At 39.9% G+C, this 16,745-nt stretch overlaps 2 protein-coding genes across 22 annotated transcripts in view; one reads left to right on the forward strand and one right to left on the reverse strand.

Annotated features, from left to right (window-relative positions):
* The window catches only part of GREB1L (GREB1 like retinoic acid receptor coactivator), a 267,107-nt gene that overhangs the window by 60,180 nt on the left and 190,182 nt on the right, over positions 1–16,745 (reverse strand). For 16 of the 19 annotated variants that reach the window (XR_014233993.1, XR_014233994.1, XM_082353478.1 and 13 more), the window contains 8 exons: positions 15,414–15,542; positions 12,333–12,449; positions 11,618–11,737; positions 10,449–10,586; positions 8,683–8,868; positions 4,147–4,473; positions 2,970–3,098; positions 2,296–2,430 (listed from right to left, as the gene is read on the reverse strand). Coding sequence is in view for 17 of the 19 variants with exons in the window: in XM_082353478.1 (XP_082209604.1) it covers positions 2,296–2,430; positions 2,970–3,098; positions 4,147–4,473; positions 8,683–8,868; positions 10,449–10,586; positions 11,618–11,737; positions 12,333–12,449; positions 15,414–15,542 (1,281 nt within the window). In the remaining 2 variants the exon portion in view is untranslated. The remainder of the gene's footprint in view (positions 1–2,295; positions 2,431–2,969; positions 3,099–4,146; positions 4,474–8,682; positions 8,869–10,448; positions 10,587–11,617; positions 11,738–12,332; positions 12,450–15,413; positions 15,543–16,745) is intronic. The other 3 variants (XM_082353467.1, XM_082353466.1, XM_082353469.1) reach the window with 2 other exon arrangements.
* Positions 1–16,745, forward strand: part of LOC309610571 (uncharacterized protein) — a 138,307-nt gene that overhangs the window by 5,444 nt on the left and 116,118 nt on the right. The window lies entirely within an intron of this gene.

A 16,745-nucleotide genomic window follows, 5' to 3' on the forward strand; every position in this document is an offset into this window, starting at 1 on the left:
TAGGGTAGAGTGATGCTCTATCACCAAGAATCCTCACTTTCTATCCTCACTCTATTGACTTTTAATAGATTTGCCCACTTTTCCCTGACAACTTGGCTGAAAGGATGTGCTCAAGAGTGAATGTAGTAGTTTTACAAATGTATTATTTTAATATCAATTGTCTCACAAGGCATGAACTCAGCACCCCTCCCCTGCCCAGAAATGGGGGGACAGACCGCACTCTTGCAGCAAGAGCCAGGACTCATCTCTGGAAAGGGGAAGAGTTTACTGGTTTCTTTAGGACTATCAGCACAGGTCAGGTGCCTGAGCCCAGACCCAGTTCAGAGCTAATGCCATAACCATAATCATGCTGAGTTCCTCTGAGCTTTTCTGGATGGCACTGCAGTAAACATTTCCTCTCCAGCAAGTCAGTTGTAACATGGCTTGAAATTCTCCTCCCCATGACACTAACTTCACCTTTCTTCCCACTTGACTCCACTTTGCCAGTGCTTGTGACCTAGCAGGTCTGGGTGACTGTGGTCAACTCCCATGCTGATGCCTGTACTATCTGAAGAGACCTGACCCATGACATGGCCAGCTGGCTGCTCAATAGGTGACGTATTAGAAAAACATTGCCCAGATACTCTAAACAAGCCAGTAGCTTTTTATTACAAGTTATAGTCAAGCGATCAATCTCTCTTACACATGCGTGCATGCACACACACACATAATGAGAGACAGGCTTAGTCAGCTAAACACCTGAGCAGAAACATTTAATGCTTCTTGAAAGGGCTGCTTTTTATCAGGAACACATGTGGAAGTCTGACTGGAACACACAAGGGCCCAATTAACCTGTGCTAATGAATGTTTTCTAAAATAAGCTGCAATACTTCCCAGGCAAAGACGGTAGTCATGGGACCCCAGCCACCATGGAAACCTGACAGTGAGTGGAGATTTATACAGGTTGGGTCTCCCTACTGGCTGAGAGAACCTACTAGAAAAGCCCCAAACTGCAACTTTTAATAATAGCCCAAATAGTTTTTGACCCACAAAGATTACCAATCAAAATAAAAATCTGTCTTTGGATAGTTAGGCTGTTGTTTCTTTCATTTTGTGGGTTAGATGAATGGGAACTAACACAGGGAATGGCATAACTTTGTAGAATTGAACTTAACAAATTTTGAAGTTGGAAACCTAAAAATATCTTTAAGCAATGTTTCTTTTCTTTTTCTTTTTTTTTTCTAACCACCAAGATCTCTTATTTATTATTATTTTAAGCTTTTTTTTTTTTTTTTGGCCACATAGCTTGCGGGATCTTAATTCCCTGACCAGGGATTGAACCCAGGGTACCAGGGAATTCCCGAGCAATGTTTCTTAAACAGGGAATCAAGGATATGAATGTGGGCATCTGAGAATTTCAAAATTTTAACTTTGTTCACATAACACATTTTAGATCATCTGGATGATCACTTTATTGTCATGCAATGTCCAGAAGTCAAAAACTTTTGCCTTTGAATTCATTTTTACGCCTCAGCTGATGGCAAGCCATGCTACTTTTCCTGCTGAGGTCGTCCTAATGCATAAAGGATGCATTCCCATCAAGTGGAAGCCAAAAGGCCGTCAGCATCCACTTGTATGGACCTGCTTCGTATCCATCCTTCTCCCGTTCTCTGTTCTGTCCTTTCTTATATTGTCCCCATCAAACAGGGAACTGGGGAAGGATTTGAACCTAAAGGAATCCAATCTAGCGATTGAACTCCTCACCCCTGGTCCCACCGTCCCCCTTGGCATTCTGCAAGCTCATTGTAGGTCAGATGATACGTCAGTGTTTCTGCTCCAGCTGCCAGGAAGACCTCGCTAACCCTGAGATTATGTGTGTTTTACACACTGGAGAGTAGATGCAGGGAGCAGACAGCCAGGAGCCCTGCACAGACTGTAGTCTAGATTCTTTGAAGTAGTTCTTTGAAGCCCTACATGAGCACCCACAGTGGTGGGCACAGCTGGTGGAGTTAAGGAAAGTACACCAAGGACCCCCGCTCCCCCAAAAAAAACAAAAACAGAGAGAGAGGCACTGCTTAAAATAAAGTCTTTGGCTTTGATTTTAATTCTAGGAGACATTTACTAAGAACAAAGGCATTGGGCCCAGGCCACAGGTTAAGGCATTTTTAACTTGAGCCAGATTTATCATGTAGATAATGAGGAAAGGCCTGTCATAGTCTGTGACTTGAAGACAAGACCTCAAAACCCTCAGAACGACTTAGCTTCTATGTCTGTCCTGAGGACTAGTTTCCTCCTTTTGGCCTGAGGTGACATTACCCAGGTTCTGCGTGGGGATCATAGCAGCAGCCTCCTGAGGTGACACACATTCATTAAGGTCTCCATTGAAAGGGGTCACCACACTATCTCCTCTTCTCTGTTGCATTTTTTCTAGCAGCTTGTCTAGGTCATCACCTATTACAAAATAAAGTGGAGATAAGAAAGTCACAAGGCATGACATGTTTGTATCAGTCTCCAAGTTGGGCAGTTACGCTGGGCTCCCGTCAAGATCTGTTGGTCATCCCACTTTTCACGTAGGAATTTACACTCAGCCACCCCTGTAGCAGGATCTAGGTAGCCAGAGCTACCCTCGTTTGTATCGTGCTTACAGGTTCCATGCTCTCACATACTAAATCTCTCTCAACCCCTATAATACTCAGAGCAGGCAGGACGGGGTCATTATATCTCCATTTGACATATTAGAAAACTGAGATCTGGGGAGGCAGAGCATTGCCCAAGGTCACACAACAAAGCAGTGGCTGAGCTGAGGCCTCACATCCTTGTGCCTGGACCCCTTTGCTGTGTCAGTAACAAAATGCTTAGGAGAAACCATTCCAAATGAGGGAAGATCAGCGGGCAAGCTTAAGCTCCACACTCAGCTCACACTAAGATTTCAATTCAGAAAATCACGCAGCCATGGGCCAGCAGTGTTGCTGAATCTGACTGCCACTCACCTAATGATGTGGTTTTGAAATGCGATGCCAGGAAACTGACCTTTCCTGTGATGAGCTCATAACTAATTTCTTTCAAAAACTCACTTGTGGTGAGCATGCTCTCTGCCAGAGCTCTGGACTGATGCTGACCTGCAGAACAGAGGGGGAGACAACATGCCAGTGAACCAATGTTCACCGGGAAGTGACTTAGAACAGCAAGAACTGGAAACACAACTAAAGTATGTAGGTAGCTATAGGGACTTGGCTAAGAAAAGTATGGCACATCAAAAGATGGGCAATTACACAGCATTTGAAATGACAGTTTCAAAATTTCATTTGAAAAGTTTATAATACAAAGTTAGGTGATCAAGGGAAAAAAATAACATACCTTATGTTTGTAATGGTGAGAACATACCATGTATCTATTTAAAAGGCTCAGGAGGAATGTGGAAAACCTTTAAAAAATTGTGTCTGCATGGCTATTATGAATATCAGTCTTAAAAATATAAACTTATGTTGTTTTTTTACAAATGAAAATTAGAAAATGAATGTGTTACACTTTCTGATGAAGCTTTTTGAAAGAAATATGTATCACAGAGAGATGGGCAGGTGGGTTTGGTCAAAGCAAGAGGGTTTGTCCCCTTTGCTAGGAAGAGGTGAGAGCCATTCACTGAGAGGAGAAAAGCACAATTTGGTCCAAATGGCAACTCAGGACGGTGCCTGATAGAAAATCAGCACCAGAAACAAAAATCCATTTTGTAACATACCAACTTTCTGAACATTTTCTTTAGGGTCAATGTTATAACATTAAATATCCTCTTAGTGAAGAGGTGAATATATGAGCTAAGTTCCTGGCAAATATGATTAACTGGCTTAAACCACCTGTGGCAATGGCTTTATCACATGCTAGAGTGGTAACATTTCCAAAACATCTTAAGGACAGAAGTTACATGAGGCAAGGGTATCTGTTACTAGGGTGTGCTTTGAAATAATGCTCCCACACCAGCTGACAGGGACACCAGCCAAACTAAGGGCTACAAAAATCTGATCTGAGGAGCAAAGGAAAAGTTAAAATTAGGAGCAAGAACCCAAGTTGGAGCCCTTGACCAGAGATTAATTACATGGATGCCTGAAACACCCCATTAGTATTATTCAAATGGACAGATGATTGAATGAATGGATTGAAAAAATTACTCACCTAATACTACCACACAAAACTCATTTCCTCTGATTTTCGATGCACAAATTGTCACAACATAATCTGGTAGTTTTTGATAGTGTCTCATTTCACTGAGAGTCCTCAATGTCTCTGAAATGCCCTCTGCCAAGGAGTTCTGGGTCACAATCACATGAACCAAGTCTTGAGATACGCTGGCAATTAATCTAGCCAGCCAGGGGAGTTGTCCTGGTGACACAGGCGTGCACTGACCACCCATCTGCAGGGATCTCTCTCTCAGAGTAAATTCCTGCATAGCTTTCAGCATAATTTGCTCAAATTCTTCCCTGAGAGGTATCTGATCAGGACCTAAATTGAAGAGAATTACAGCTAGAATTTTTTTATTTTTTTAAATCACAGCTAGAAAAGAGACACACACACACACACACACACACACACACACACACACACATCAGTGTGCAGTCTATTCCAGCTGGCAAATAAGCCCTTTTTCCTGTAGTGGCCTCAAGTATACTGCCTCTACTAACCATTTTCCATTGGTAAATTACCTTCTCTCTTTTCTGTTTGCCTTGATACACATTTTTTTAAAATGCAGACTTCTATTCTTGATATCTTTAAAAGAAGATGTGCTCAAAGACAGTATCAATTCCATTGTATGCCTTGGGAGATGGTCACTGAAGGTGGTATTTTTGTTGACATATTAAACTTGGTGTTACAGAAATAGTTAACGACTAATGAAGCAAGAAGCTAACCTACTGGTATACAATCAGCTTCAGGCTTCACTCATTTCTCATTTTATTCATAGGTACCTTAGAAAAACATTTTAATATATTGCCTCTATACCTGATTTTGAGAATACTGTCCACGAGGAAAACTAAGTTTAATTATTTTTCACTCCCAATTTATATTTAGGCAGTTCCACGCTTTCCCCAGATAGAGAATGCTCTCATCACCTAGTTATTCCCCAGGGTTCTGGGTTAAGAATGGCATGTGGCCCTCCCTGGCCGAGGTTATGGCTAAGCTTACATGGGTGATCTGTGGTCCCTGGAATTAGGGGGATTTTGTTTCTTTTTAGAAACTCAACCAGTCTTTTTTTTTTTTTATTTTATTTTTTTTATTTTTGGCTGAGCCACGCAGCTTGTGGGATCTTAGCTTCCCTACCAGGGATCGAATCCACGCCCCCTGCATTGGAGGTGCAGAGTCTTACTCACTGGGCCGCCAGGGAAGTCCTTCAACCAGTCTTTAAGACAAAATAAGCAAGTCAATGTCTGGCATCCAAGTGACACAAATGAATTCCTACACTTAGTTTAAATTGAAACCGGCAAGACTATGTTCACTCCTGCTACTCAAAGTCCTTTCTTTTGCTGTGCGGACCTGAGATTTGAAACTCAGCCTCCTGAAACAGATATAGACCCCCTCAGTGTCTGTGATCTGAGATCAAGCAATAGCTTCAGAATCCAAAGCCAAAATCCCCTTGCAAAGAATACAGGGATGAGGGACTGGACTTCTGTATGGGAACGAGGCACCTGAGTGAGTCAGAAACCTTTCCTTCCTCTAACAGGGGTTTAAGTGGCCTCCCTGGACCCTGCCCATCTTCTCAGGGAAAGTAAAAAAAAATGCAAGTTTAGTAATGGATAGGATAAGGAAAATTAAATAAAATATCATCTATTTTAAAAATAAACAATTTTAATTGGAAAAAAACAGTTTTTTCCATGATTGGTTGGAACCAGAAGGAAGCAGGAGAGTGAAGTCCTCACAGATTTCTCTCTACTATACATGGAAAGAGGGCAAGAAAATGGCAATGCTTACATTGTGTTTATGTTTTCGTACCTTCCCCAATCCCTTACTAGTGGATGCCTTATTATCACCTGGGAGCCACCAAAGCTTCTGATCTTCATTTAACTTATCAAATTAGCACCATGGTTCGTGGCCACTGAGTACACACTTAGTAGTGAGCTCAAAGCGCAAGATCTGTACTGACTGCATTGAGAAGAGGGGAAGATGGTCATGTACTTAAAGCTTTCTTCCATCAGAACAAATGACAGCTCAAAAGCATGTGGCTGTGACTTCTCCAGTTCCCTCCTGCCTCTCATAGACAATCTGAGGAGGCTGGTTAACAGGCATGTCCATAAGGCTCCCTCCAAACCACCATGGAGTAACATTTTCTGTTACGCAGCATAATTAATTCCAAATACAAAGGCATTCTGGGAAAATAAAATATCAAACATGTTCATAGCGTTCTCGGTTGCCTTAAAACTCACTTTTACAGAGTTTTGACTGAATTACTGTTAGGAATTGAGAAATGGAGGAAAATGTATCAAAGTTTAAATGAGGTAAGAAACTTTTTAGAGTAAATTGCCCTGCTTCCAATCACCTCCCATCATTTCTGCATCCTTAGCCTTTAGAGCTAAATTGCAGGAGCCTTTTCTCCACTTTTCACAAGCTTGATAATATATAGTAATTTTTTTTTCTTCAAATGCTTATCTCCAGTAACTCAGCATAGCCCAGGCATCAGGTCCGAAGGCTTTTCAGATAGAGTCACCATAATAGGAAAAGACAAGTTTCCAACAGACTCAGAGTCCTCCAAGAATCTCTGGATTTGCTGATTTCATTATCTACTTCAAAAGATTTTCAGATTGTGAAATAACAGAGACATTTTTTTTAAAGTGATTGTAGTGGAAAGGTCTGTTCTTTCTGAAAAATCTTGCTTTTCTTCTTCTCTGTTACCTTCAGATAACTGAGCCATCCAAGTATTACACCTGTCCTTTTAGAAGTTTGGATTTATTTTTTCAAATGTCAATTTATAATCTTTAGCATATGTGAAAATTTTCTTGCTGCCTTCTTCAAAACTTCTGAAGGCAAAAAAAAAAAAAAAAAAAAAATTAAGGACTCCAGAAGAGTTAAAGAGATGTCTCAATGTACAAAATTTAGATTAAGAAAAAGAAATATCTATTTATGTTGGACATTGAGAAACATAATTAATTGGTTGCAAGTAAAACTCTGGAGAGAACTGATCCTGCAGGGCAGAGAAGAGTTTTGTCTAATTGAATGGAGATTGTTCTATTTTTTAAGAAAAGAGCTTTTACTAATTTAAGGAAAGAGGTTTTGTTTTGACCATTTAGTTTCTTTAATTAACTTGGACTTTGACTATTTAAATTGTTATTGAGATTTTAAAAAATGCTATACTGATAGGTTTGGTTAACTAAAATAGCATTACTTTATGTGGCCTTGTATAACTGATTCTGGATACATCTAGAAGCTAGTTTTTCATCTTGGAACATGGTTGAAAGTCAGTATGTATCAATTAAAATTATGACATCAAATGTCAGACCCGGGTGATTTTTATAATTTTACGACCTACTAATAAAAATAATTAGCAAGTCCTAGATTTATCATGAAAGTGGCTCATGAGATACCTGAAGCCTTGCAAGTTTCAAAAGCCCATGTCAGAGCAGATCCCATTTCAAAGTAGATTCCATGTCAAAGCAGGCCTTTGGGCTCTCAGGGTACTAAGAGTTGCAGCCATGATTGCTAGCTGATCTCCAAAGACTGAAGCTGAAACTTGTGTGTGTGTGTGTGTGTGTGTGTGTGTGTGTTTAACATTGTTTGGCCCATGTTTTTTATTATTTAACACCAAAGTATTTTAAAACATTACAAAAAATTCACAAGAGTGCAGATAAAATTTTTAATGTGTAATTTTACATCTTGAACATTTTCCTAAGTAAATCAGTGGTTTTAAGTCCTGGAGTAGGTATATAATTAGGCTGCATATTAGATGGCCTACTGCAGTTTGCAAAATAAAGGACATTGCAATGTAAATGCTGTGGAGCCACTAAAGTACTGTCAGGGCACCTGCATACACCCACTGTGGGGCTCAGAAGGAGATATCAAATAGAGGAAGTGAAGGGTTCATGACCTAGGTATCCCCTTACCCTAAAGCCCAGAAAACCTTCCAGGGAGGTCCAAGTTACTACCTCAATGAAAGGAAGCAGTTTGGACTACATCAAAGGGATGGAGCTGGAGAAGAAAAAAATGGGTGTAGGGGCAGTGGATAAACAAGATAAAAAGGCTAAGTGGAAAATTGGAAAATAATTGTCTAACACAATGGCTACATTTGCATTCCAGATGGTAGCTGCACTTTCAGAAAGGTGACTTGGCCTGACTCACAAGGGAGGTACCCATGGCACAGCCCTTGGACAGTCTGCCTACATCAACTACTTTGGAGACTTTAGGACCATTATGGCACTGGACACCAGGTGGAGCAATTTATCTCTTCTAGGACCCAAAGAAGCAAAGCCAGGAGCAAGGGAGGCTCGATCTGAGAGAAATAGGGGGGAGAAAAAGAAGTAGGAAAGAGAAGGAAAGGAGTAGGAAAGAAATGGAGGAGAGGAAAGGGAAAAGCCATAGAGAATGGGGTTGAAGAAAAAGAATGTTAGACGTGAAAGAGGGGAAAGTAAGAGGTGGATAAATGTGAGAAAGTGGGTAAGAAAGGAAAAAAGTATGCTCCAAAAAAGAATAAAAATCGTCACCATCAAATGATTATTGAAAATAGCTTACCCAGCCGCACGAGATACTGTATTGTCAGAAGAATCATGTTTTCCACGCTCAGGAGTTGGCTGCCAGTCAAACCTAACTGTTCCAAATCTTTGTTTTCCAACTGTGGAATCTTGTAGCAATTCACCAGCAGAGGACTCACAACAATGTCACCAACATTTCCATAGAAATAGGGTAAAGTGCCATAGCCTGCCCCCAATAGAAGCAGGTCAGTAAAGTTCAACATTTCTTTTTGAGGTCCAACCAGGTATATTTGCTCAACTAGGATCAACGATGCTTAACGAAGTTCCCTGCCCTCTGAGATGGCTACCAAACAAATCACTCAAATATATCAATCCCAGGGAATTCATGCGAATGCTCTAAATTCTAAATTCTACCCTTTCATTAAATTAGAAGAACAGGAAGCAAAATACTCAAATTATATTAATACTCAAACTATATTATATAAGAGACATGTTAATATTATATCTCTGCCATACAGGACTGATGAGAGTTTGCAGAAACATCTCTGTACCCTTTGTAAAACTGCAAGAATAAAATGTTTTCAGATAAAATTCCTGATCAAGTTTCTTTTCAGAAAAGAAGTCAGAAAACAAACAAACAGACAAGCTACAATAACATGTGTCACTTCTTGAGGTTTTCTTTTAAAAAATTTAAGCTAAATTCATTGATCAACAGCAATATTCTTCCAGCTGCAGGGACTTGGAGGTTCTTACTCTTTTTGCTCTCTTAGCCATTTCTGTTGTGTTCTCTTCCTAATTGTCAGTAAACAGCCTTAAATCATCTTAGAAGTAGATAGGACACAAATGTGTTGAAAATACACCCTGTATTGGTGGTATGGTGAAGAGAACAGTCCCTCTGTGAGTCTTTCTAAAAGGCAGACTCCAGAGGGTCCTCATGTTTTATGTATCTTTCCAAGGCTTCGTTGCACTGTGCATGCAATTCAAATGTTCAGTAAGAACTTCCTGACTATATGGAATTTAAACAACTGGGATTCCCCCTAGTGCCTATAGGTCCAGGAGCAGTGGATAGGGCAGCCTGATAAAGAACAGGGCTCAAAGCGAAACCATCCATGTCTGGCTCAAGCCAACTGCAAGAAACAGATAACACCTCACATAGACATACCATAAAGATCTAGTGGGCTTAAACACCCTATCTGTTTAGTCCCGAAGGTAAAGCCGGCAGTCTTCTTCTTCTGGCCTAGGCTAGCCCCCTGACAAGTGCACTCTTGGTGTGGGTATGAAAGGCACTAAATTAGTCATGGAATCTAGGGACCCCTACATTTCTACACCTCCACTTATAGAGAGCTTGGAAAGGCTCTCACTCCTAAATGCTACCCCACGGTTTAGATCTGCAGCTCTGGGGCCTCTTGGTTCTCCCAAGTGGGGCCTCTTCGCTGGCTCAGCTTGTTCCTTTTCTCTGCGGTTTGGCTCCCTTTGACTGAAATGAGCCCTCCCCAACCTTGTCTGCTCTCATCCCCGCCTCAGTTCCCCAGCTGAAACATCACCTCTGAGATGATGGAGAGCTTGACTGTGAACCTCTAGACTGCCCCACTAAACAGTGCTCCTTGTGGGCCAAAAGACTTTGCCTTATTCCCAACTTCTAGTCCCATGTTTAGGATATCATGAAGGAGCTAACCAATAAATGCTTAAAGAATTAATAGATGGATCAATGAATACCTTCATGAACACATGAATAGACACGCAGTGAAATGGAGAAGTGTTCCTAGATTCCAGCAGACACAGGCAACTTGGAATTCCTTTCCTTACCTATCAGGATTACTGGTCTAACTCCTGAGTTACTCAGCAGATTTTCAGGAACAATTACAGTTTCCCCTGCAGGAATGGGTCGAGGTTGTAAAATTCCAGTTAATGGGGTCTGTGGAACTGGGGCAGATAAAAGGGACTCTGGAAAAAAAGTTGTTTGACAAGAAGGATTAGATAGGAAGGATAAATGAAATATAGTTGAAATCAACACAGTGTTAATACTTTTAATATGCAAGTTTTATAAGTTTAATGGCTTTTTTATTAAAGTAATTTGTGTTTATTGTATAAAATAAGAAGTGAGAAAAACAAACAAAAATATCAACCATTATCAAATCGTCTGGAGATAACTACTATTTAGCATTTTGGCAGTTTTTCCTTCTAGCTGTTTTTCCACATACAGTATTTTGGATTCTGTTTTGTATTTTATCTCCCCCCACCCTAGATTATCAAGGCATATCTACTCATTACAGAAAATGTGAGAAGTATAGAAAAGTGAGAATAAGGATAAATTCATCATTAACCAGTGCTACCTAGAGGCAACCACAGTAACGTACCGGCGTAATTCTTTCTGTATTTATCATTTCTCTGTAGATTTTAGAATCATTTTTTAAACAAATGTAAATTTTTAAAGAACCCCATCTATGTCTTAGAATTGGTACATTTACATTTGTCTGTGTTTCATACAGCAAGGTAGATGAGCATTTGAACATTTAATTGTAAGCACCAAATGGCCACAGCTTGGATATTATAAAGGAGAACCAGTTGGTTTTTCAGGATTCTAGTCACAGACTGAACCATCCAATTCAGAAATAATAAGTATAGGTCACGTAAGGAACCAGATCACAGGAGGATACATCAAATACCACTATTGGCAAAGCAAGTTCATTTATGCTCTATAATGGTGGATTGGTAGCATCACGCCCTACATAAAGAGTGGTTTATTGATACTATAGTGTAAAACAAAGACAGATGGTGAATCAAGATCTTTTGTGATGGCACATGTGCTTATAGGGATGGCAGATGTGATGGGGACAAAATATTAGTTGCTATAGTACTGGACACAATAGTTAGTTAAGGAAATTTATCTTCAAGGGTTCATGGAAAGAACGAGAGAGGGAGATACCTTTGTTAATTTAAGGAAACTTAAAACCCATCTTCTGTTGAAATCTTACCTGTTCTTGAAAGAGGGCGAACTGCAGGAATAGGTACAACTAAACCAGGTTGGGGGACAGGTGACCCAGGATACCATCCTCGGTGTCGTTTCTTTGGTGGCCCAGAAATGAACATGGTAGCTGAATACAAAAAGAAAGATGAGCCTTGTCCTTAGTAATGGAAGAAGGGAAAGAAGCCAAAGTAACATAGGACCTTTACTATGATTATACTCAGAAAGTCGAAGTCACTTTTCTAGAGGTAAAGATAAAGTTAGAAAAAGTCACACACTAACAGCACTAACAGCTGCAGGCTGTTTTACAATGTACCGTTTCACCCAGATTATTTCATCTGATTCTATCAACAACCCTGTGAAGTTGTAGGACAACTACATTGTTATACCCATTTTGTAGATGGTGAAAGGAAGGCTCACATTTACCCAGAGTCACACAACAGAGAGGAACTTTGAACCCTGTATTTTGGTCATCAAAGCCCATGGCTTTTCAAGACACTTCTTATATATTTGTTTCAATGTTATTTCCTAGGTAGGCCCACCCTTGTAGAATCACCAATATATGTAATCGTAATTGTTCATACCAATCATAAATTTTCAAAACATTGTACGAGAAGCTAAGGAAAAACTGGGAGTGTGCTGCCAGATAATTCATCATTCAAACTCTCTGGAGCACTTCTTCCATAATTAAGTGTTATTTCAAAACTCTAAGATGGGTATTGTACCTTGGTCTCCTGAGGCAAAGCTAGGTCTTGGTGACAAAGAGTAATTCCCTGGGCGGGCTGGAGTGGAGCTAGACGCACTGCTCTTTCCTCCATGGCTACTGTTTCCATTAGCAGCATCTGTGGTACACAAGAGGAGCCACTCAGAACAGAGTCTGGGCAGGACACTGCTTTCTGTGATGCTGCAACCATATGACAAACCTCACATAGGATTCAAAGAAATCCCACTGACGGAACAGCCCAGTTGTATAGAGCCAACTACAACCATCAGAGTAGTACTTTAACTAACATGAAATGTCACCCAAAATAATTTTCTAGGACCCCAAGAGATCTTTTAGAATTATTTTCAGTGAAGTCTTTGGAGATGGTGGGTAGAAAAGAAGAGAAAACTTTTTTGTTTTTTACCTTTTATCATGGAAATTTTCAAACATATATAAAAGCAGAGAGAAGGGTATATAAACTATGTACCCATCACCCAGCTTCAACATTTATCAACATGTGGCCAATCCTGCTTTATTTATACTCCCTATCTTTTCCTTCCACCCACATACACACATATGGGCTCTGGATTATTTTGAAGCAAACTCATTTGTCATATCATTTCATCCATAAATACTTTTGTATGTGTTTCTAAAAGGAAAGGACTCTTAAAAAACATAACCGTGATCTTTTTTATACTTAAAATTAACAATGATCAATAATTTCTTAATATCCCATCAGTATTCAAATTTCTCCCAATCAGCTCAGAAACAGCTTTTTACATTTCTTGTTCAAACTGGGGTTCAAAAAATATCCATACACTGAATTTAGTTGCTATGTCCCTTAAACCTCTTTTAATCTATAGAATTCTCCTTTTTCTTTCTAACAATTAATTTGCTGAAAACCTGGCAGAATTTCTCATTTCCTGTATTTTGCTGATTGGATATCCATGGTGTCATTTGATGTCTCCTCTAATTCCTAAACTAATCATTAGATATAGATGTTTGCTCAGATTCAAGTTTGATTTTTTTTGGCAAGAGTATCTCATATAAGTCCTGTTGTATACTTCCATTAAGAGGCACATAATGACCAGTTTTCTCTTTTCTTGTGATGTTAAGATTCATCAGTGGGTTTAAGAGTTGTCAGCCTAATCTTCAAGTTACAAAGTTGTTCATCGGCCTCTCATCTGATGGTTTTAGCAATCATGATGATTACTGCCAAGATCCATAATTTCATTAATTTTTCTTCTATGCTGTAAAAACTTGGATTCAGTTTGTTCCAGTCTGTAATCTAAACAGAAGGCAGATTCTGCAAGAATTGTTGGACCAGAGTAAGAACAAAAGTGGTCTGGATAAATTATGATACCTAACTATTGGAAAGTTTCCAAGAATGATAGGTTCTCTTTCTCTTTATTTTTCTTCTACCTCTCGGACCATTTTTTTTTCTTAAACACTGAAATTTTCTACGGGTCTGCCTTTAGTTCATAGCTTGCCTTACCCGACATTTCTCCTTGGCTGACACTATTTACGTGGTGATTTTAACCATATGCTGGTGGCTCAACTTTATACCATTAGTCCTACTTTCCCCCTACGATAAATTAAATTATGTGGAGTTGAGTAGCTCCACTTGGATGCCTCATGGGTATTTCAAACTCATCATGTCCAAAACGGAACTCACAATCTCCTCCTGGGGAACCTGCTCCCCTTGCTGTATTCCCTATCTCAAGCAACGGTACTAACCATTAGCCCAGAAAGATGGACGTCAACTGAGACCTCTTCTTCTGCTTTACGCTCCCATTAATCAGTCGAGTCTGCTCATTTTACATCCTGAGTAGTTCTCCAATCTGTCTCCTCCTCTCCAACCTATTCTCACCCTGGTCAAGGACCTCATCATTTCTCACCCAGACTACTGAATGACCTGCAACTTGTATTCCCAAAGCTTTCTTTTTGCTGCCAAAATGATCTAGCTTAAGTTAAAATAAGACCATGTCACTCCCCTGTGCCATAAATTATAGAGTGAAATCCATACTTCTTATCCTGACCTCCTATGACCTTTCCCTTTTCTGCCTCTTGCTCACCTCCTGCTACTCCCTGAGTTTTACATTGTATGTTTCTAACCAGTCCAAACTGCTGGAAGTTCCTGCACATGTCATGCTGCTTCTTTCCTTTCCTTTTCCTTTCAAGCTTTGCTCCTGCTTTTCCCTGAATTTGAAATGCCTTTCCCCTATTCCCTGACCAGGGTTTGAACCCACGCCCCCTGCATTGGAAGCACAGCATCTTAACCACTGGACCACCAGGGAAGTCCCCAAGAACTCGTTCTCGATTACTCCCTAAAATGCTGGGCTAACCCCCCCTCCTCTGTGCTCCCCTAGGATATTATGTATTTATTGCAGTACACTGAAAATATCTTCTTTTGGGTTGATCTCCTCTGCAAGATTACAAGTACATTAGAGGTCAGGGATTGAGCCTTATTTATCTTAGTATCTATCCCCAGTTCCTCATTATAGCAGGTATCCAAGAAATTTTTATTGAACAGAATCAACCTGCTTTGTCTCCCCTGTGTGCCAAATGTCATTCACTGACTCTTCTGGATGTAACACAGAAAACACAAAGCTTTGTATAAAAATGCGTTATTGTAGACAGCCCCACTTTTGCCTTCAACTGGAGAAGAAGGAGCTTCTGTTTTCTTCTACCAAACTGTGAATTAAATTTCACACAAGTCTCTTATGGACTAGGTATTTACCAAATAAATATAAGTGAGGAGGGTTTCCCTGGTGACATGGTGGTTAGGAATCTGCCTGCCAATGCAGGGGACACGGGTTCGAGCCCTGGTCCAGGAAGATCCCACATGCCGCGGAGCAACTAAGCCTGTGTGCCACAACTACTGAGCCCGTGTGCCACAACTACTGAAGCCCGTGTGCCTAGAGCCCGTGCTCTGCAACAAGAGAAGCCACTGCAATGAGAAGCCTGTGCACCGCAACAAAGAGTAGCCCCCGCTCGCCAGAACTAGAGAAAGCCTGTGTGCAGCAACAAAGACCCAACACAGCCAAAAATAAATTAAAAATAAATTAATTAAAAATATATATATAAGTGAGGAAAACATCACCTGCAGCAAAAGTCTTCCCTACAACCTGCAAAGACAAAGCCAGTGGCTTCACAACATTCTTATTCCGGGTCAGGTCCTGAGCTCCACTTAAATTGATTGCAGAATTAGCTGGACTGAGAACTGGCGAATCTTTAAAATGAAAGAGGTTGTTCAAATTAGAAACTATATATGCAGGAAGGAAGTTAATTCAACAAGAGTGAGCTGAGAGAGACTATAGTAGACTATAGAATTTCAGTTTTTCCCTTGATCTATTTTAAGAAAGTCCATTTCTCTGTACATAGGTTTTATTTTCTTTTTTATGTATTTAACAAACACTCACTAGTGGGTACTATGTGCTAGGTGCTAGTTTTAAGTTTAAGCACTTTAAATATATCAATTCACCTAATTCCTATATGAACTCAATGAGGCTGGTACTATTACCTTAAATAATGGTAGCCATTTAACTTGGTCAAAGTCATATGATGTGGCATCAAGGATATCATCATGTGCCATATTAAAACTGTCTCCACAGTTTCCCTCAAAGCCATATTTTAATGAGATATATTTATCTCTATCCAGATAAGTTTGTCATTTGAAAAGTGTCGTGTAAGCTAAGTCATTGCAATGTAGGGGAAAGAACTTTTCTCTGAAGAAAAGTTGCTTTAATATTTGGAATAAACTAGAATTTTTCCCTATGTAACACCAGAGACATCCAAAAGAAAATTCTTATTTGGCAGAAAAACCATATGCCATTTTAGAGGCAGGTTATGGGAGAGATAAAGACTCCAGCCAACTAGAGTTTTCCAAAATGAATATAATAGATCCCAAATCCCTGACTCTACACCAGCAGAACAGCTTAATCAGGTAACACAGGAAAGTGTCAAAGGGACTGTTAAAACTCTGAGAGTTTGAAAAACAAAGTGTTCTAAAGAGCAGGATACTGATGGTGCTACATTAGAAATGATCTAAAATATTAGTGCTCATGCCACAATGTGATTCCTGATACATCTGATCAGTGCTTATCATAAGAACTCAAAAGACTGAAATGGTTCCCTACTGGCTCAGAAGAGTTATGTGCCTCTCTGAGGGACTGACTTACATCAAGGAGAGATTTTAAGGTCTACAGGAAGAATAGAGGCCAGCAACTGCACATAAAAACATTATAAAGTGACAGGAAACTGAAGACAACCTGAGTTTTTCAGGTATTAACAGAGAAACTTACAGGACAGGAATCCCAGGTAAATTTGACATGTCACTACACAGGTTGGTTATTACGTTTCAGGCCACAAATATGTTGTTTGGTGCAAGACTAGTAGCTTACTACACTAGTTTATACCTAGAATTTTAGCATAT

The sequence above is a fragment of the Balaenoptera borealis genome (assembly GCF_965194805.1).
Source record: "Balaenoptera borealis genome assembly, chromosome: 14".
Lineage (NCBI taxonomy): Eukaryota > Metazoa > Chordata > Mammalia > Artiodactyla > Balaenopteridae > Balaenoptera > Balaenoptera borealis.